Source organism: Falco rusticolus, chromosome 15 (assembly GCF_015220075.1).
Source record: "Falco rusticolus isolate bFalRus1 chromosome 15, bFalRus1.pri, whole genome shotgun sequence".
Classification (NCBI taxonomy): Eukaryota; Metazoa; Chordata; class Aves; order Falconiformes; family Falconidae; genus Falco; species Falco rusticolus.
Window position 1 is genome coordinate 2535487 of NC_051201.1, and position 23118 is coordinate 2558604.

Here is a 23118-nt window from a genome sequence, read left to right on the forward strand (position 1 = left end):
GAAAAGAGGTTAGAGGCTTTTAATAGCCATACTGCCAGGAAATGTTGCAGACAGAGGAAGAGAGTCAATCACTTCCTGGATGGAAAAGCAGGGCTGTACTAATGCTGCACAAAGCTGGACAAAGCTCAGAACACAGGGACAATACACATACTCCCATCACTAATTTATTACCTTATTTTGCTACTGTTCTTGGCTCTTTTCGAGCTCCATATAGTTCAACATAACTCTGTGCAATCTAAGGATTTTTGCCATCCATTCTACTAGTTCTGAAACCTTCTGACAGTCCTTCTTCCAATAAAGAAATTTAAAAATTTCTATTAACATTATGCCTTTGTAGGCAATCCTGACAACTACATATTTTTAAGCAGCAGCCACTAAAGATTGAGAAAATAATTTCTAAAACTCTTATTTCCCCCCCCCCCTCAAAGAAAATGAGATTTAACATCATGCTGTTTCTCCAATCCCAACTAATACTTTGCATTCTTACGTCCAAATCTGACTAAAAGAAAGAGGTCAGAGATATTAACACCTGTTAAAATCTGAGGCTGGGGTAAGGACAAGCCCAAAGGCTACACCCCACTAACAGGAAAGTCAGAAAGGTCTCATCCCTTACCCCACGGCAGCTAGCTCCAACAGTCACATATGCTACTATCACGGGAGATTTCAAAATTCCACAGCAGGAGGCATCATGGACCGCATGGAATGTGAGGCTTCTCCAGTGAAAAGGTAGAAGACGTAGGACAAAATCCTATATGAAACCATGCTTGTTTAGTTCTGTTTTTCATGTGGTAATTCATTGAAATACCACAGCTACAAGTCTTTCTGTATTGTTTATGGCCTATTGCTGTTTCCCCCGGAACAGTTTACATCTCGCAAATTCAGAATTACTTACTTTCAAAGGAAATGTTCTCCTGTTAATTTTTGCTGTAGCTTAACTTCTTACTTGGAGATCTAAAAGTTAGCCTATTGTTCCTCTCTATCTCAGCTGTTCCTACAAATTTTTCATTATACAGCACCACATAACCTTTATTTTCTTCATCTGTACTGCAGTTAACTAGTATATAATGAACAGGGGGGTAAGAGTAAACAATATGAACAAAAGAACTGAGAAAACCCAGCTTTCATGAAGACGTACTTATACAAAATATCAAGAGCAACAAACAGTACTGTAACTTCTGAATTCAGTATTTCATCGCTTTTCAAGAAACATCAGCAAGCCTTCAGAAATCACATATCTAGGAAAGGATGCTGGAAGATTTCCACGCATGTAATTCCTCATGTGTTTAATAAAGAGACAGAAAGCTGCATTTCTGTCCTCGGACCTAATAACACCGGGTGGTTCTTGATAAAAACTTCTGCTTCATTTCCCTAATAAGAATTTTTAAGACACAGAAACATCAGTTTGGCACACAAAAAAGGCATAAGTTATCCCAAAAAATCAACATTAAGTTTGCTAGAAAAGACAACTGATCACTGAACATAAATCTGACAGCCATTACAAAGCAAGGCACCTGCCGCCCTAATGCAGCTACATGGACAGATTATACTTTATTGCTCCATCTCATAAGCAGTCAGTGTACAGTGCTGTACACAGCACATCATAGTCAAGGCAGGCCATAGTGCGTAGCTGTGAATTCACTTGGCACACTGCAACTACACAGTTCCACCCAAGATGACACAGAAGAAAGTTCCTCTGTTCAAGTCATCCTTGTTTTCATCACACAATGACTTAAGCATATTTCAAATGACAAGTTTTAGGAAATTAATTTTAAAAGCACAGATACCACAAAGCAATCAAACTGTTTTTATAACGCATGGTTCATACGCTTTACTGTGTGCACTGCTGTAAAACAGATTTTGATTAAGTAAAATTTGCAACAACTTAATGCACGTAACTAAATTGCCAGAAACACCATAAACAAAATTCACTATAGAGTGGAAGAGAAAAGACCACACAGGTATTTATCAAGAAAAAAAAAGAAAAAAAAAAGAGTCTGCTTTACTGGCAGCACAGCACCATCTGGTTGACACGCTTTTGCTAACTACATTTTCAATAGTGGCAAACCTGGTATATTACTGTAGCAGTAGAAAGAGGAGAAAGAAGTTAAAGAATATCATTCAGATGTAGAATCTGAAAATCACTGTCCAAAATACTAACTCTTGTTGGCAGCTCTCCATTGCCATCTGTAAGGTAAGGGGAACAGGGAACTATACAGAGTTGATACAACAGAACAGTCCCTGCAGGCTTTAATTGGAAATAATCAACAAGCCTTGAAGGTTTTTATGAATGAAACAGGGAATTCAATGAAACATTCTAGCTCTGTGAAACTGACCCGCTACTAACGCCAAGTTAAACACATACACCCCGAACTGTTTTCTTTTGAGCCATATAGGCCACAGACTGCTACAGGAACAAAAAGTCCTCAGTGTGTTATTGGCAAGATGCATTCGATAATGTGCAACTTCATACTAACGTTAACAAGTATTCGGGGCAGAGGATCTTACAGTCTTCCAGACTGATATCTAAATTATGTTCAGACTGTTTGAGAAGCCATCATCATAAATTCATACACCCAAACCAAAAGATTAAACACCAAACTCACCATTAACACACAGGACAGATTACTGATGGCTACAGAAATTAAAAAAAAACAAACAAAAAAATCCCACACCTCAGGTCTGACAAATCCCCTAAGAAACTCAAAATAGTACAATTTACACAGAAAAGCACTCACTGATCATGAACTAATAGATTCCTAAAGGGGCCATATATTTCTGGAAGTGTTTTTGAAGCCTTTTGTGTGCAAACCACAGTAAGAAGTTCAGCTTATGCACAAGAACTTGAAGATCGCTAATACAACGACAGAAAAATTAACAACAGATTTAAAGAAGCTTCCTTGAGAAGTAATTGTTGATAACGGGTATTAAGTGAAAACATTGGTATAATGTTCTTGTTACTTGCTCTATGATCCAAACAGTTATTCCCTGTACTTTATTTATTTTGATATAGAATTTATCCATAATTGACCTTTACAGTGCATGACTGGGAAGCCTTCAACAGCATAGGTAAATGTAGACACAGCACCTATTTTAAAGAAAAATTAACTGGAAAAAGGGAAAAGGAGGTTGTCCAACGGTCACAATGCTCATCACAGGCACAAGAACAAAGACCACTAAGGGAATTCTGAACTGGGGCCCAAATATTGTATTTGGACATCTAAACATGAATACTGTTTTGGAAAAGTTTGAGTACATCAACTGTTCCTAACTGGACAGGTGACTTGTAACAACAAAAGGAGCAGAAAGTACCCAAATTTACACTGAACATAAACAGGACATTTGAACTTTTAAAACTGATAAAAAAACAAATTGGGTTCTGTATAATTTTAGATTTTTAAACACAAGTAAGGTATCTTTTAGAAAGGTTAGACTACATTCATCAGAAGTGATCATACTCCATGAACATTTGTGAAGTAACAGTCTGCATTATGCAACAGGTACAGCTATGTGAGCAGAGTTTATTCCTCTTACACAAAAATCTCAAACTCTGAACCCTTTTCGCAGTAAGGTTATGCTCCATCCTGTTTTGTAAATGCATGAACTGAAAGATACCATAATGAAATGCCATTACAACCTTGAGATAAAGTTTTTAACGTAAAATACCTGTTATAAAAATAGCAATACTGAAAGAAAAGAAAGAAAAATAAAGCAGGGACCAAGTAGTGACCCAGCAGAAAAAGGGTAATGTTTATGGAGGGCTGGGGTTTTTTTCTTCCTTACCTCACATGGATAAGACCCACAACATAAAGCAAGGTACTGATTTTTTTCTGTAGACCTCTATAGTGCAACTGAAACACTGCACTGAGTATAACACACCAAAAGATATACTCAAAATAATTTTCAGATATTGACAAAATTCAGGGGGAGTGATGAAAGACTGGCAAAATATTAGTTAAGTTAGCAAAGTTTGACTAGAATGCTATGGCATGTGGAAGTTGTCTATACACCTTTGTAATGGAGAATAAAGCGTAATTATGTAGAGAAGCATTAAGGGTTTTTTAGCTATAAAAATATGAATGAGGAGGAAAAAGTTGTTAGAAGAGTCTCTTGATAAGCATACTTCTCTGGCTGGCTTCATGTCCAGGGTAAAATGACATGCACGTCAAGATTTAGATATTTTAAACCATATTAGGCAACTCACACATAAAAGGTACTGCAGGTAAAACTTGCTCTTTCATCAAAGTGGATTAGATTCATTTAACAGATTTTCCACCTCTGGCTCCTAACCCCAAAATAAGCACAGATATTATTCTAGCAAGAGTCTTTAGAAAACAAGCACATAAAACAAATACCATTGTATTTCTGGTGAATAAAAGAAAAATGAGAAGCAATTAGAATGATTATGAACTCATTAACTCAAAACAGGCACATGAATAAAAGCCAGGCAAGTCTAAAAAACCTGTCTAAAATAGCTGATGAGACTTTTCCAGAGGATGGATGAATCAGTCCGGTTTAAGTCAAAATGAAATGTGGAAATAGTTGCAAACTGTCCATGGACCAGTGTCTCATTCTAAGTAACATCATGAAACTGGTACAAAAATTACCTTCAAGATAAATTAACTCTACATTCATAAACAGCATGCCAAGCTCTTGACAGCTATACAGAAAGCTGGAGAGCTTGATGCCAAAGAAATGGATCTACTTTGTTTTAAAAAGCACATTGACGAGTAATCTGTTCTTTTCTTACCATCGTACTTTATTGCACGTCTGTGTAGCGCCAAGAGGAGAACCTGCCACCATGGGGACTTGGATGGGGCTATGCTGTTTGTTCATGACAAGATCCAACTTCTCTTCCAATGATTTACAGGTAGCCTCTAGTGCCAGCAACTTTGCCTCAATGCTATCCAACCGCAGGCATATTGTCTGATTAATGGAATACAGGAATGACTAGAAAGGGGAGAATGCAAAAGAAACCGATTTTAAAGACTTAGACATTTATCTTCAGCAACATACACGTAAGGAAGCTCCAGATAAATGTGACTGGAAAACAATTCTAAAGGAACTAACCGTGTGCCTAGTGACAAAATTCAGCCACGTACAAAACTGATGACATCCAGGAGCATTTTAGCATTCTCAGATTCTTCCAGATCTTTATTTAGAAGCCAAAAGCATCTGAGCCAAACACATTTTCACCTAAGCACTTTGTTAGTATGATTTCATACACCACAAAATCATTTAAAATGACATGCCAAAGCTTTTCATTTGATACACATAAAAACAAAAGGATTATAAATCTATGAACACATCCTCCTGGATAAAGTTAAATAAGGGTTTTTTTCCTGCCCAAACAAATAAATTCAGATGATTACAGTGGAAATTATATCAACACAAATAACCTCAGAGACAATTAATGCCACTCACTTACATTTTCCCCTGAGCAGCGAATCAAGAAAAGCAAATAAATAAAATCTGTTTTCCTAAGCAATTTCATTCAAAAGAAAGCATATTCTACTTGGTTTCTCTTGGGAAAAATAGGCCATTAAAGGGTAATGTTGCTTTGTCCTTTGCAAACAGCAACTGTGCCATCTTGTGGCCCTCCATCACAAGCCACACACCTCATCAAGCTGGTTTACAGCGCTGCTCCCCTGCTGCTCTTTCAGTACAGAACTACAGTTTCTATGGCCATTTCAAAAATATAGAATTAGACACTACGTAACGTGTGTGGCAATAAAATACTACCCATATACTTATGCTCCAAGAGAAAAAAAAAACACACCACCTAAAGCACACTGGTAAGAACAGCAGGGGAAGTTCTGCAAGTACAGAAAAGCCTGAGCTACTGAGCCTGAACCAAATATGGTTTAACTATTAGGAGAATGTTGTTTTAAAATAATAATTTCAAATATGCTGAAAGAATCTAAAAATTCTAATATAATCACATGCTCAAGTTTCTCTTGTAGGCCAACTTTATTCACTTTTCAAAAAATGTACCAATAGTGATGTTTGAGTCACTGGAACTAATTCTGATGACGTTTTATACTGCATATAATTTTTTTGTCACTGATTTTACATTGAAAAATTAGGCAATCACTATGCACAAAAATGAAGAAACATTTACAAGAAGGCTATGAATAATTCCAGCATTACATATAAACAGTTTGTTTTACATTCTTCTCTTTTAATGTATTTCACTAAGAAAGCTAACTTCATTGGTGTTACAGATAAAAAGAGAAAAAGGCATTATCATAACCTTAATAGAGGGATCTTGGCAGTTAATTTCTATACGCTGACGTTTCAGAGCAGGCTCTACATCATCATCTGTTACTTCATGATTCTCCAACACAACTGCAAAGAAAAATAAACATTGCCATAGTTTATAACACAAGAGGACAAGGCTCAAATGGAAGATACATTAAATGGATAAAACAAACAAATGTAAAAGGCATTTAATTAACATACCGTATGTATTCTTTTACACTTGGGTTTTCTCTTGAACATATGGCAATGGTTTACTGCTTCTCAAAAAAACATTTATCCAAACCTAGAACTGTTTCAAATGCACTGAAGATTTAACTCTGAAGCGTTACCTTGGTTATTTTTTATAAGGAACTTACCACGACGTAGCAGAGTTGCCACATTGGCTGTTCTGCTTTGACAGACACTACAGGTTTCTCAACCCTCATGTTTACATAAAACAATAAAAAGAATTAGTAAGTTCCAAAATAGATACTTACATATGCAGGCCTATAGGTTCTAACAGCCTTTCATCTAAAGATAAACATTTTGAAGAAAACATTAACAAAAAAGAATTTAGAATTGGAATTTAGAACTAGAAGACCTGGCTGATAAAAATCCAGAGGTAGAGCCCTGAACAGCTTCCCGGTCAGAGCATCACCTTGGACCAGGTTCAAGTTCCTTTACACAACTGAGCAAAGGAAGACTTGTTTAAGGTTGACCATACCACAGCTGACAATCTTGAACACCAAGCTACTAGGACAGGCAGGTCCTCGCTTCTCCTCCAGCTCTTTGGGAACATTTCTGAAGCAACTTTTCCATTTTGCATCATAGTTTTTTTGATATGTCTTTCTATTTTCCGTAACTGTAGTTACTGTTCTTGCAGTCACTTACGTGTAATGGCAGCATAAGATCAACGTCTACAGCCGATCGCAACAGGCTTTCACTTAGTAGGTCAAGTTCTAAGCAAGAGGTGTCACAATATTTACTTTCAGAATTGTTTTTCAATTTTATTGTAATTGCTGTATGTACAAAGAATGTTAATAATGTATGAGAGTAACTATTTTACAAGCGAATATCCATTCATAATAGATGGGTGATAGTTTTCACTTGAAGGAAAGCCTAAAACATGTGTTTGGTCTGGAGAAAAGATTGCAGGAGGCCGTATTTCTTTCAAAGTTTTCGGGACTAGTCTATCCCTGCTCAAAAAAAGCCCCAGGCAACAAAGCCTTTAAAAGTAAAGTAAAATAAAATAATAAATAAAACACCCCACTGATCTAAAAGGTATTGAAGTTATACAAGTTAAGCTATTGAAAACCCTGTATGTAGTCTTAAGAAGCACCTCAAAAAATCTGCAGCACTGCTTTATATTTTTTAAGGAAAGCTCAACAGTGATTTCCACCTTGTTAACTGGCAATATTATAAATGATCTTTCTCATGCCATCACTACAATCTCTACTGTACCTGGGTTATCTGGAGTCAAGTCTTCAACAGCAATCTGAACAACATCTGCCAAATCCTGTTCTGACATCATTCAGGACCAGGCAGCAATATCCAGTCAAACACCACTGCAGGTCCACAAGTAAGGAATTTTACAAGTCATGCAATCCTGAAAAACAGCAGCAAGAAGAGTGTTAATACAGACATACTTGATATGTCAGTATTGCCTTGATTTCTTCATTCTTCCTCTATAAAAGCAGATGCAGTTCCCAACAGGAGCAACCAAACTACAAAGTGATCATTCAGTGGTATCAACTGCTACTTTATTCACTAGCCTCATCAAAGAGCAAAGGACAGAACTACCTGCATCACCTCTATGAGTAAATCTTTCTACGCTAGGACTGAGACAGGACCTCAAGCTTTCCTTGCTGATCCACCTTTCTGCATTTTCCAAAAGGATCAAGAGAACGTTTAGCTTCAGAGATCTGACAGCTCATCAGTACGAAATACAAAATAAATTTTTTTCTTTAAAATCGATATTTTTTTTTTAGAAGTTTTAAGAGCATACGAGACCATTGCTAAACTGCAGGGGTTTAATTTACAAACTATTACTTCAGTCTTGGAAGTGATCAGACTTTAGTGCAGACCTAAAGGTTCTAACAGCCTTTCATCTGAAGGTAAACATTTTGAAGAAAACATTAACAAAAAAGAACTGGATTTAGAACTGGCTGGTAAAAATATAGTCTTGAGATTGCAAAAGCATATGAAGTTCCCAAGCTATGTTAGATTTGCAATTACTGCATTCTGTACAGACCTACGTCCACACAGGATCCTTACATGTATGAATCTTAACAGGCCTCTAAAATCTTCATAAACTTTCAGTGAGGACAGGGAACTTCCTTGCAGACAACTGTAACTAGACTTAGAGTAAAACTTGACTTTTTGTTACCTGGCTATTGAACTTGCCTGGTTTTTCTACAGCTCAGCTCTAATTAAACCATTTTCAGAATATGGTCCTGATTTTAAAGCCAAAATATTTCTCAGCCCTGCTCCCTTGGAATTCTCTGTCAAGGTTATTTATTAGTGTTTTAAGAGAAATCTTCAGCCTGTAAAATTGAATTAAAATCACTGGAACCATTCATATCTGTGCTTTCCCACAGTTTACAAAGGGATAGACACTGAATACTGAGGGATCGGCCCATTTTTTTCCTTTTTAACCTGAAGCAAAAAACACTACGGAGATAATTTGAGGTTTACCAATGGAAATGGTAATTCATCCCTTAATGCTGACAATGAATCAAATCCAACTATGCATACAGATTTTCCTGTTTTCTTCTTTCCCTCTTGCACTCGAGTGCAAGAAAGCCGTGAAGCCAGACAGGTGGAGTACAGATTTTTGAAGAGAGCAACACAACCTACAGAAGAATTTTGAGACTGGCCCGAGCAACCGCTGCACACTGCGAAAGCCCATCTCAGGAGGAGGACTCCCCACACATCAGAATTGTTTACTCAAAATACCAGCACTGCCAATACTGAGTCATTTGAAATTCTGATCATGGTGAAAAACTGTTGGGACAGCACAGACTGTGGCAGCGCGCCCAAAAAAACTGGCAATACATTAGTGCATATGGATGCCATTTTGGCAAATTGTATTTGCCATTTCTGAGAAATCCTGGTAACCAGCCAGGCTTAACATAATAAAACAGCTGTGCTACAGTTACTGTTTCATAATGTTACATACTGCTAGTAATATTAAGAACCCTGCCCTTAACTTGAAGGAAGACATCCACCACTCCAAACACTAAAAAAGGACAAACTAGAACAAAACCCAACTTTTAAAACTGTCTATTTACACAAATCAAGATTTCCCTGATACTTCACGTTGCATTTAAACCAGTTATAGCTACAAATACATCAATATTTTATAAAACATTCCAAAGGATTTGCAATGCTTTTGTTTAAATCCACTTTAATACTTCATGTGATGCACATATTTAGCCTTCCAAAATTCATTATAGAAAAAATCACTGAAATTCAACCTTTCTTCAACACAAACAAAAAATAATTTCACATTTCTGACATCTGCTCTCCAGCTCTCATGGGTCATAGTCTGAAAGTATTCAATCTCACATCAGAAAACTACCACCGGAATATTCTGTCACGGAGCCTTAAAACACAGGCATAACAACCAAAATATGACCGGTAGAACAGCTACTACACATACACAGCAATGTATCTTCATAACATTAGTATTTATTTCCATTTAAACAAATTTTATTACAATTTCAGTGTTAAGACACAGCTTATAGGCAATTAGCCAATATCCTGATGGAACACATTTTTGCCTTCTCAACAGGCAGAACAAAATATACTTCTGCTGTCACCAGACACAGCGAGCTCCTGTATCAAAACATAAGGGGAAAACAAACAAATTTGTTATTAACACTAGACATGTGGATTAGGAAACCAACGCCCACTGGGTACTGCAACCAACAACTCTAATAACATGGCCATCTTCCACATTCAGAATTTCAACTTAAAATAGAAAATTTTAGCAGTGGTCTAACTTTCCTTTCAGAACCAAGACTAAAAGCCCGATAAAAATTAACAGCATTAGATTAGTTTATCAGCTTTAAAAAGCCTCAGTAAACAAATTCAGAATCACTTTGCCAATACAGTTACCACATACTCTACTCAGTGAAGTATTTACCACCATTTCCTCCTGTAAAACACTACTTTGCCTGAAGTTTGCTATATGTTCCCAAGCATCTTTTGTTTTCTTTTTTTTTTCCCTTTCTTTCTTCTGGCTGAAACCCTAGTCCTCATTAAATCTAAATTACGTATATGTACACTGGCATTAAGCCTCCGATGCTGAAATATTACCTGGAACAAAACATTTAGGTATAAGAAAGAAATACTAACAGAAAGCCAGGAAGCTGAGGATAAACTACAACAGGGACACGAGATATGCCCACTTCTCCCCCAAGCAGCATATGGAAGTTGGATCAACAGAGCAGTATTTTATAGCCAATTTGCTATTATCTGAGGGAGGGGTATGGGAAGACAGCTGATAACCAGACAATGGAAAATATCTCATTAACACATACACTACAGGAGGCCTTGGCCAGCCAAACTCAAACTGACTCCAGCTGAGCTTTTAGGTGGATCTACACCGCACTCATCACTTCTCCTGGAGGGCTTTTTTGGGGGGTTGGAAGAGACTGCTTCAAGTCCTACCCAACGCCAAAACTGAAAAACAGCTTATGGTGTGTATCAGAGTGATGTGATTTCCTCCCACCTCCATTACCGCTTCAGCCCCGGGTGCCTTCGGTTCTCAGTTACCTCAGATGCTTCTAAACCCTTCAGACCTCTTGCAGCACGTAGCTGACGGATCAGCTCTTTTACTGTCCACCCTTTCCCCAGCCCAGGCACTACTGTGGTAAACCTGGCCTAATAAAGCCACCAGAAGCCCACTCCTGTTGTATAAAGCAGCACAAACTAAAAATTGTCTCATGCTTTAATCACAGTGAATAATGGAAATAATCACACATAGCAAACATACTGCATTAGCCCCTTATTACCTCCCAAAGGTAACATCTTTTTTCAAAATTTGAGAAAACAGCCCTAAGATTTCAAGACACAACAAGCATCAATATGGAGAAACAGAACTAAATCTTCTAAAAATATATAGCCTATTTCATCACTCATCAAAATTTTAAAAATATCAATTTCCCTGTTTATGTATTGAGTTGAATGCGAATACAAACACTCCTCCCTGTTCTTGGCATTTCATGTTCAGAATCAAAGCCAAAAAGGGGAGCAAAGTGCCTACAGCATCCCTATAGCCACTTGCAAGGAGGTGGCTCTGGTACTGGAACACTCAGAAAAAGGGATCAGAGACAGCTAAATGTGTAAATTCAAAGCAGATTAGATAAAGTGCACTAAATGTCTCTGCCAATACTCTTACTCAGAATTGATACACTTACCACAGAATCAAAGTAGCCTTTGTTTAACTTAGGAAATTAGTATTTGTAAGCAACTAAATTAAATTCACCTGAACTCTAGATTAGCTTTTCCACACACATGTTTAATGCAATTAATTAATCTATTTTAAAACATTAATTCAGAATAATTCTTCTGAGCAGTCCCTTGTAAACAAACCTATTTACTGAAATATCTGATGGCTTCACAAAGTCACAGGGCATCATTCCAAAGTGTATAATCAAAAACATCCAATGCCTTGTTAACATATAAAAACATGCACAAAAATTCTTCTCTCTCATACTAATTAGGGAGGGCAAACAATATATTTTGAAAAATTTTTTTCCCAGAGCTCTAGTCTACTTAGGGTGTTTAAGTGAACTTCTCTTACTTGGGCAGCTAATCACTATTTCTCAGTGCTATACACTGATGAAGGAAAAAAACCTCTCGTAAACTTCAGCTTGCACTATGACAAAAATTTAGTTCCAATTGTGTGAAAAAAGCTGAAGAATGCCATTTTACTTTGCCCAACCCAAAAGCCCCAAATCTTTAAGGTCCCTTCCAACCCAAACCATTCTATGAGTCTATGAAATGTTTTTCCTCTTCATTCTTCCTTTGAATCAATTAAGGCCAATTTTCAAATATGCAGTTTCTGTTACAAATATATATTCTCCTCTATACAACCACTGTTAGCCAATCAGCCCATTTTTCTGAGCCTAATATCTACCATGACTGGGACAAACAAACGTCCTTGTCTTGCAAAGAGCTACAATTTGCCAACACTTTAAAAAAAGTCTTCCAAAACAGCAAACCAGCTAGGCTGCAAGGGCAAGCCTAATGATAAGAACGTATTTGATGCATGCAAGGGCATTAATCCTCTATGAGGACAACTTTGTGCAGAAGTAAAATGACCTTATGCTGTAAAGGGATTACAGTACATAGACCACGCACCCTCCAAAAGCAAAGATCCACAGAGGGTGTAACACTCATTAACTTTACCGCTTTAGTTAAGTCAGTTCAACTTCCCAGAGTTCCTGTCCCTTCAGGGAACGAGCTCAGAAGGAGTACTGAGCTTTCAGTCTCTGTGCAAAGAATAATCCACACCAAGAATGCCTTTGTGCAGCTCAGTTAAATCCACTCGGGAAGCAAATTACACAAAACCAGCAAAAAGGCACTCCAAGTACAAAACAAAATTTTTCACAGCATAATCTTAAAAGAATAACCTGCACACTCAGGTTACAGCCCTGGCTGACCTGGCAACGGATCTGCATCAACAAGTCTGCTGTGTCTTCCCAGGAAAGATCTCTGCGTGGTCCCATGGAACAAACTGGGAAACGCTCATGTAATTCAATACATGAAGTTATTAATGGGTATTACAAGGTTCAGAACCTGACAATGCCCTTTTAGTCTTGCTCTGTGACTTGCAACATTTTTGTAATCCCAAAGTCTGGCTTTCTCTCTAAGATAAAGTCACTTCAGTTGGCAGCTGGAGCAGAGCCTTCCTACACTAATTAATAATTCCCCAACCAACCACATCTGTGCAAATGTTAACACAGTGTAACAAGTGAGGAGTAACATAATCAAAAGCAACAATTTAATAGCATGTAGGCTTAAATGCACTGTAAATACAAGAGCTACCAGCCTCCCTTACGCTCCAACTCTCTGGAGCTGCAGTCTATGAGTATATGAAGTTGAAAACCATTTTCAAGGGGAGGAACCGAGGGGAGGAAGAGATCAGAATTTACACTTTAATAGTACTAAAAACAAAAGGAGAATATTCTAATCTTTCTTTGCATCTGTTTAGCTGTCATCCTTACTCTCAATCCACCTTAAAAGGCAAGTAAAAACATTTGTGTTTTAAATAAACTTCATAGTAAAACTACATAAGCATTTCAGTTTAACAATTTTAAAAATTAGTGTAATAATACACAGGCATCTTTGGTTCAGCCAAAGATCAGGAAAAAAAAAAAAGTCTATCCTCCCAAAACATGACAGAAACATTCTTTATCTGTGGGAGCACAGACATCAGCCATAACGTTCTGGAGATAGATACATACAATAAATATCACTCACAGAGATGCTATGCTGATGGACTCCGGTACAAGTTCTTAAAATACAGACAGCAACAGAAAAAAGGTAACAGCTGCTCCAAGAATAAACGAACTTGGAATTTCTTTGGAGTACAAGATCTTGCAGAGAGGCAGAAATTCTCAAATACTGCTATGAAAGCTCACATTGTTATTATTATTGTTTTGCTTCTAAAAGTATTTCCTCCCCCCTTTTCTTTTTTTCTTCATTCCACCTGGTACAAGCCATTGTTTTGCCTGGATGTCTTTTTCTAACTTTTCTGTGCCATTGGCCACAATCCTAACACAACGTACAACAAACTGAAACAGAAATACCACTGTCCTGCTTTCCAGTGTGCTCACACCAGCTTCACACGTTCTGGCACACGGAATGACAGCGCTGAGCGTGTGGCCACACACACCAACTTAAGCACAAACTCGCTCTGTGAACCCTGTATAAACACTTTCTGCCGCCATGTGCCAACACCCACACTGCCACATCCTTGATGCAACAACTCCCAAGCAAGCTAGGAAGGATGTGCTAACACCTATTACAACTACACTTTCAGGTGCTTAGACCTGCAGAAAAGTCTGAATTTAATTTTACAGACATATAATCCCATTGAACTTAATGAAACTACCCATATGAACTGGGTATATATAAGCGTTCGCAGATTTAGTGCCTTAAAGCAGAGGTCGGTTTTCTGGTATATTTCATGGTATAATTATTCAGGACACATTCATTAATGCTAGGCACAGTTTGTATGGCTGAAAACCAGCAAACACGAAACAAGCACTGCCCAGACAGCAAATGCAGTATGCAGAACCAGATGTAGTCATGTTGTTTTATTGTCTTCATCCACTAGATGGAGAATCTTTATTGGTAACAGCTCAAAAAAAACCCTGCAAGTACTTAAATTCAAAGAACAAACTTCCAGAATTAGCTTCACATTATTTTACATAAAAGTGTCTCCCAGCCTCAAGGAACTTCTACCCCTGACTAGAATTATTTTTTTTTAGATAGGTAGTCTAGATGTCCTCTGAACTTTGGGTAACTGTACCTTCATTTGAAGTTAGAATTTACTACTCTTTTTTTTTTTTTTTTAACCTCTTAATCTATTTTTGTGGTATTTCATGTCGACTTCAAGGATTTCAAACCACTGCCTAACACAATCAGAATTATCTGAGGCAGATCTAAGGCATTTACAAAAACTATCACAGTGCTAAAACTATTTTCCTTTTGTGCCTCAATAAACTCCAAAACATCCTGCTGATGTTGGGAAAGGATGTCTTTTTGTTGAGAGTATCAGCATGACTTGAATGCTTGCAAAGCATACTGCAATTAACGAAGGCAGCTCCACAATATCAGATTCAAAGCAGACCTTAAAACGTCACACCTAACCCACCGTGCCCATGGCTTTACACAGAGGTGGTTGTACCCTTGGGCCTTTCTACACCAGGAACAACTATCCTGAGAGTACGTTTGGTCCTGTGAATTTCCTACTCTGGTGTACTTTCATATCTACCTAGCAAACTGACATTCCTGCTTAAAATGTAAAATCAAAAGCAAAAACTACACTCATGCTATTTCTAGTTGAAACAAACAAATAAGAAAAATAATGGAACAAAACTAGAGCTACACCCCGATTCATAGTCATGTTGTCCACAAGCAGAAAGCTCTTACCAGAACGCTGAGTGTATGAGCAAGAGAAAAACTTTGCTTGAAATTTAATACTGTAATGTAAGTGGACTATAAAGCAATCAAGCTTAAATATTTGAATTCTCAGTGCTTTGTTTCCTATTCTCCACCACAAAACTCCAAGGACGTTACAATGTTAGGCTGCTTCAGTAATCCGAACAAGCCATGGTAATCTACAGACTTCAGCAACGACAGGTCTAGTACAATGTGTGCTACTGGCGCAAACACCGTGCACACTGCTCAGCATTCAGTTTTGCCATTTGGCAAAGAAAAGGAAAAAAAAACCCTTCCTCCCCAGAAGAAAAACCAAGGTGCAGCACCTGCCCGGTTCCTGAATAAAAGGTGTTATTTCAAGAGCTGGTATTATTCCTCCTGCAGGGAAACAGACAGGAAACAACAGTGATTTTTAAACATCCCACAGAACCTTCCCTGAGAAGTGATTTAAGATCCAAGGTGATGGGGGGAAGACGGGAACTTTCTTTGGAAAGCCAACATTCCAGAAAACACAGGTAGCCGAAGTATCACCGGCTATGAAATCAACTTAGTACCAACTCAGAGCAGGTATCACCCAAAGTTCTTGCACCACACCGATTTTCACAAGCTGAAGACAAAGTAATGCTGCAAATGAGCTCCGCTGCTGCTATTCAAAAGGTCTGCAGAGGTAGCTGAGCAGCTGACTGAGAAAAGCTGTGAGGTCTTCTTCCAGTCCCAGGAATCAAACACATGGAGGAAGGGTACAAGCAGTGCAAACATCTTTTACAGACATCGGAACGTAGTCTTTTTCAGATGAGCCTCCTTTGCAGCAGAGGGATCTGCATTACGCTCACGAAACATCAGTCACTTCATGAAGGACCAAGGGAACACATTTTCTCCCAGCAAAGATGTGTAGAATGGAACAAGGTTTATCACCAGACCTTTCACCCTCAACTTGCAAATGAGAGAAGACTTTGGAGAATGCAATTTTTATCAAATTTGAGTTCTATTACTTCATTTTTAGGGAGGAAAAAAAGTGTACTAAAAACATTTTGAAATCACAATGATACAGACAGATGTAATTTTGAAAAATTTTAATTCTAATTTCCCATATGAAGTAGACACCAAAAACCCAAAAAGTTCTTTAAGACTGTACACAAGGCATTTGTAGCTGCTTTCTAGGTAACAATACCGCGTGTTGGTTAGAAAGTCTTTGAGATACTTTCTGTACAAGCACCAGTTCAACTCAAAAGGATTTTTTTTAAGGAATATATGTACAAGAAGAATAACAGATCTAGATATCAGCTATTTATTCAATATTTGAACCCTTTTTGGAAAGTGGGAAATAAATAGCATAACGAAAGGGTTGCACTAAAAATAAGAGTTCTAAAAAACTGTCAGATGGTACCAGGAGAGCGAAGGAGGTGAAAAAAATTTTTAATATTAAACCACTTGCTAAAACTTGCTGAACAAATGACAGCTTCTGAATATTGACCACCTACATAACAATTTATACCTGATAAAAGCATTTGCAAGCATCTCTAATGTAGCTTCATTAACTATTTCAATATTAAGCAGCTATCCCATCAGTTTCTTTCCTGCTTAACCCTTTAATTCTATTTTACCGTGCAACCATTTGATATTTGTGAAAATCTATGCAATCTTTATTAAGTTGATTTCCCTTTTGCAAGACTGGAAATATACAGTCAAGATCAAAAGATGGGAAATAAAAAAAATTTAAAGGAAATTAGCAGTTTTCAATTTATACCTCTGAAAGCCCAGTTTTTCATTAAGTTGTCCAATCATTTCAGTATTGTAATTTTTTTCCCCTCATAAAAAAGTAATTATATTTATTCAAGAAAACAGCATAATGTATAGTATCACAGATGTTACTTTAAATGACCTCTGAAATGGCATGGCCATTAACTCAATGCAATTATTTAAGAAGAAATGTTTACCAAAGAACAAATTTTAGAGTAGATTAAATTTTCCATGAAGATTCCCTCTTTTGGAAGCCCTCATAATCATGCAGCTTTGGTGGGGCTGGGCTCTGCCTCAGTGGGAAAAGGCACACCAATATGCCATGACACTTGCCGACTCCACAGGAACGCTTAGTACCAATTTTGGCACCAATGACCACGTGCCAACAGTTACATTATCAGAAAAGCACATAATTCTTCAAACCTTCTAACCTCCAACAACATTTATTCCAGGCTTATAAACAGACCTAGAAGAAAGGCAGAGTGAAGAATAAGCTAGCAACCATACTATATAGAAAAAAACCCAACCTGGGTAACACTTCTGTCTGAAGGACTGAACTACTGAACTCCTGAACACTGTATTACGAACTCTGCCAAAACAAATATTACTTCACTTTACAAACCAAACACTGCAGTTCAGTTTAAACAGAAAACTATTACTTTTAAATATGTTGCTATAAAGGTGTATGATAATTGTTTTATTAGAAATTTTATTACAATTATCCAACACGTGGAAAAAGCATAACACAACCACACTTTCTGAGGAAAAAGCATTAAACGTGAAAAAAATTAATTATTTAAGTTATGGTAGATAGAAATAGACTTTTTAATAAAAAATATCTAGCTATTCACTTTCATAAACATCAGATTTAGGTTGGAGACTATTATTTGCTCTAAAGAGTTAAAGATAACACCAATTTCAGAATACATTTCAAACTGAAATCAAAGCAGGAGGCAGATACAAGTACATACATAGCTGATGAAACTAAAAACTGGCTCTGACACAGATCTCTCCAAGTTTAGCATCATCCATACTTTCCAATCATAAAGAATCAGAAAGTTCCCTACTTAAAGCCAAGTAAAAGATCATTTAGAAACTTCAGTTCGTGCAGAGCACTGCACATACATTGGGGGAAGCACTGCAGAAATTAGCTGTCACTGTCTAGGTAAAAATGAAAGCCACAGTAACTAAGCCCTGCACCTTGGAGCTGTGCTCTTGGGCCACGCACACCCCAAGAAATACAAGCGCCGCTCCAACATCATGACTACAACACACTACCAACAACAAACTATGCTTGGACTAGAACTGCGTGATGAAAATCCCCATCAGCGAAATTCCAACCGCAAGACACTGCCAAGGAGAAGATCTTGCTCCACGCTGGTTTGCAAGAAAACAGCGCTGCTGAGAAGCCACTTCCATCTGGCCCAACTGCTCTACGTCCCAAGCTGCTGCTCTGCTCAGCTCCAAGACACTGTGTGCGCGTCATGGGGTGCTCTCCCATAATACATCATTTGTCACATCTGTGCAGCACAGCACAGACCCTGTGCCAAAATCTGTTTTCCTCTGACCATCATATTCCTTCACCATGTTAAAACTAGCTTTTCTACAGAAAATAACCGCAGAGGCAGTATGTGAACCTGACCTCCTTCAGTGTGTAAGACATCCTTGCTTAGCACACACGTTTTCCAACGGCAGAAGGAATTAAGACTTTCTAATACTGTAACATTCCAGTTTAATTGCCTCTTTGCAGGAAAGAGGCTTTGCTGTATCACTTGGACGCTTTGCCTCGGGAAGTTGTTCAGTCTGAACACAACACCCTAGGACCAGTATGCACTATGACAACCACCTGGCTCAAGTTCCAGGGAAATTTGTGCAAAATGCTTTTTTCTTATGCGTTCAGCTTACCTACAACAAAATCTTTAACAAAAGGAGCAATATAATTTAAATTTTTTTATCATTTTATGTTTTTTCTAGTATATACACTGGAAAAATCTTTGAGCTACCAGTTCCAAGGGGGGTGGGGATAAGAACAGACACCCATGTCGGCAACAGGCTTCTGCTATCATGATGGCCGACATAAAATACACAAGTAATCTGCTTACTCAAAAGTCTTCTATTAGATTTATCTCCTGTAGCTGTCTAGAAAAAGGAAACATTCAAGCTGCTGAAACAGACCTTAGCACTGTTTAAAAATAAAGGGACAACACTAGTATTTTAAGATTCTGACCAAAAATACTTATGAAAATAAACCGAAGAGCATCATTTCAGTAGAAAAATGTAGAGCAATTAGTTCTTCACATTCTGAAATACTTTCATTAGCACAGACCAAACCTGTTTTGCCATTCCCCCTCCCTCCGCTAGAAGAAAAGTACAGCTTTAAACTTGCAAGACTGTAATTCATAGGATGTTAAAGAGAGGTAAGTTGATGCATTGAACAGATACACTTGTGCCTAAGGAGCAGGGAAGGAAGGGGTGTTTACAGTTTCCTATGAATTCAACTCCACGGGTAGGAGAGATGCATTGGTTTTTCACCATAAAATACAGATGCTCCAATTTTCAGAAGAAAATTTGAACTTAATGTATTTTTCCCTTAAGTGGTCTAAGTCAAGATTTTACAAACAGGAAGCAAAATAGTTTTGTTCAGATGACATTACAAATTATTTTATTTGAAGTCCCAAATGCAAAGGATTTTATGATGTTAATCCTTTCGTGCACTTCTGCTTTACGGCTCAACATGCGAACTAACAAGTGGTAGGCAAAAATAAGCGCTTAACGGTAGCTTTAAAAACCTGAAACTGCAAGGAAACAAGTGTTTGACATAACTTAAGACATTTTATTCTTTTTATTTTTACTTGGAAAAAAGATTATGATGTAGCCTTTTAATGAATACGTAATGAACAAATCAAAATTACTTCAGCAGTTAACAACTAAATACCAAGTTTCAAACTGAAGGAAATCCAATCTGTGAAAAAATTTTTATTGGCAAAGTTTAGCATACATAGACATTTTGTTGTTCTAATTCTAGTCATTAGCTTTGCATTGTCTCCTCCTACAAGTAGCTCTTGCTGTTCTGCTCAATTCACATAAAAATTTTCTGTAGACCTCTGGGACAAGAGCTTCCGTGCACAAAGAGAAATACCCATCTCTTCCTTTCAAAATGAAGATGCTGAGAGTCTTTACTTTCTAAGGACCAACACAGCATTTTCAGTTCAAGGCAGTCTTCAAGGAAAGACAGGAAGACATTCAAGTTCAGACAAAATGAAGGCTGCACAAACGAAGGTTTAGAAGTTTAAGGAAAAGCTCAAGATGAAGAGGAGGGACAACCTCAAGTCCTTGCGGATGTGAGCAATTACTGTAATTAACGAGGGTCTGAATCCCACAGCACTACTATCCCTGCACCTGTGAAGTAGCACTTCTCACCACCTGGAGCTATGACCTGCAGTTCACCTTTCTTCACCTCATCAGTCCCAAACAGTACAGAACAAGTACATTGCCCAGTGTTAAAAACAGCACAGGCAGGAAACAAGACTCTCTCAAACGTGTTTAGCAGAACATGTGCTGATGGAACCCTTTCAGGTGTGAACATGGATAATCAGCAGTCATTATGTTACTACTGTTAATGTTATTATTCAATTACTACTCTGAATGTTAGTCATCAATTACTCTTTTAAAAGCACCTTAAACTTTAAAAGTTGTCCAGTAACCACACAACTTACACACGGCTGAATAATGAAGACATTAAAGCCAGTTACTGCTATTGTAAAACTGATTATAAATTACAAAAAGGAAAAAAAGTTACGAAATATTTTCATCTTCTGAAGGAAACTGAATGTTTCCCAAATCCAAACTCAAATCTTTTTACTCCCTTCAACAAATTAACTAGTCTTTCTTTATAACATCTTTTCAGGTATTCCTGAAAACTGAACTATCGCCAAGTTGTCATTTAGTGTACAGAATAAGGCTCAGTCAGTTTCAGACTCAAATTCTAGTTAGTCTGGTCAATTTCCATGGACATTCACTTTAAACACATACTAACGCTTTCTAACAGAAAAAATCCATTGTTTCAAGAGGTACTGCTATGACGTTATTAAGACAAAGGCGCTTTTTTTTTTTTTTTCCCTTGGTCTTTGTTTTTTAAGATCTTGCTTGAGTACTCAAAATTCTACCAATTTTTTGTTTGCATCTTGAAAGCCTGACATCAGCAGGGTACTACACCTAAGGTAACCTCACACCAAAGGCAAAAAAAGGAGCAAAAAACGTTCCAAATTATCATTTTACAATTTGAAAGCTGCTTCCACTGAAGCAGTCACTCAGTTGCTAACACCCCTCCAAAACTGTTTACTTAAAAAAAAAAATCTTCGCTTGAGAGCTCTAAAAATAAACTGATACATAAACTGTATGTCCCACAGCAGGATAAAATTACTATATTTGGTTAAGTACACAACCGTTCCCACTGGACAAGGTTTTAAAAATAAAATAAATTTAAGAAGCAGCCCTTGAATTGCAAATAGGGAAAAAGGGAAGACCGAATGTGTTGGCAAACAGATCACTAATATGAAGAGATGAGAGAATCCCAGCCCCGGTAGGGATGTGAACAACCTTTACCATGACTAAATGACCACACAAGCAAAACAGCACCTGGGGAGACACTTTTTTTTTTTTTTTTTCCTTTTTTCCCCTCCCCCCACCAGCAGGCACGTGAAAGGCGGCAGCAGCCCCTTTCCATTACGGCTCCCTGCAAGCGGCGCAGAGGCAGGCGGGGCGGGCGGGGGGCGCCCAGCGACACCCCTGCCCCACAGCGGGTGCTGCCCGGGCGGGGAAGGGGGGGGGGGGGGGCGCCGGCCCGCCCCGTCCTTCAGGACGGGAAAGCACCAGCGCGGGGGAGACGTGGGGGAGAGCGGGCACGGTCTTCGGGGACACTGCCGGGGAGGGACGGGGCAGACCCTCCGCCTCGGCCGCCGTACGCCCCCGCGGTGGCGACCCGCGCCCCCCCCCCCCCCCCCGGCGGCGGGCATCAGCGGGGGCCGGCACCGGGGAGCCCCAGCCCTGCCCAGGCCCGGAGGGAGGCAGGCGGGGAGCCAAGCGGTGAAGAGCAGCCACCCGCGGAGGGCCCTGCGCCGGCGTCCGGCGGCGGGAGGAGACGAGTCCCCGGTCGCCCCCCGGCCCGGTGCGGGTGAGGGGGCGGGAGCCCGCGGCCCCCCCGCCTCGGCCCCTCCCCGGAGCCGCCGCCTCACGGCCCGCGTGCTCGGGCGGCGCTGTGAGGAGCGGGCAGGCTGTGAGGGCCGGGGCTACGCGCCCGGCGCCAGGCCCCCGGGGAGCTCAGCCCCAGCCGTCCGGCCGCGGGGCGCCGCGGTTACCGTGTGCGGTGCCGAATTCTCGTGGTGTTTGTCGAGCGGCTGCGATAATGGCGTCCTTCCTCGCGAGAGATCTTCCTCTCCTCAGCACGCAGGCGCCGCCGCGCCGCGCCCGCTCGGCCCCCGCCCGCCCCGAGAGCCCGCGCAGGCGCACGGGGCACGCGGCCTGCCCGCCGCCCTTCACCGCCGTGCCGCCGGCCGGGACCACAATTCCCAGAGGGCCGCGCGCCGCCCCTCGGCACCGCCCCCGCCGAGCAGGCCGGGACCTGTAGTACCCGCGGCCGGCGCGGTGCACGCCGGGAACTGTAGTCCGCCGCGCACCCACGCGCCCGCACGGCGCCCACCCGGCGCGGCTCCCCGCTCCCGGCCGAGGCGCACAGCCAGCCCTGCCGCAGCCCTCGGGGCTCCGCAGAACCCGCTCCTCCCGGCCCGGGCGCCACGCCAGGGGCTCGCTGTTCACCCCACGGCGCTGACAGACCCACCGGTGTTTCACACAACACAGACAAGTGTTTTGCGTGGCCCTGTCCCGCCGCCTGCCATCGCGGCCTGCGGGGCACAGCTCGGCCATGCCTTCCCCGACGGTGTCTCGGAGCTACTGCAAACTCCAACG

The 23118-nt window shown here is 39.8% G+C and overlaps 1 protein-coding gene across 4 annotated transcripts in view; it reads right to left on the bottom strand.

Moving 5' to 3' along the window:
* Positions 1–22621, bottom strand: part of LOC119157770 (BTG3 associated nuclear protein) — a 152541-nt gene extending 129920 nt beyond the window's left edge. Inside the window, exons 1-5 of one of the 4 annotated variants that reach the window (XM_037409009.1) lie at positions 22512–22618; positions 15741–15792; positions 7699–7843; positions 6251–6345; positions 4748–4947 (exon numbers count right to left, since the gene is read on the bottom strand). In XM_037409009.1, coding sequence (XP_037264906.1) covers positions 4748–4947; positions 6251–6345; positions 7699–7768 — 365 coding nt within the window. In that variant the 5' untranslated portion in view covers positions 7769–7843; positions 15741–15792; positions 22512–22618. Of the gene's footprint in view, positions 1–4747; positions 4948–6250; positions 6346–7698; positions 7844–15740; positions 15793–22511 lie in introns of all 4 variants that reach the window. The other 3 variants (XM_037409011.1, XM_037409008.1, XM_037409012.1) reach the window with 3 other exon arrangements.
* Positions 22622–23118: the final 497 nt, after the last annotated feature.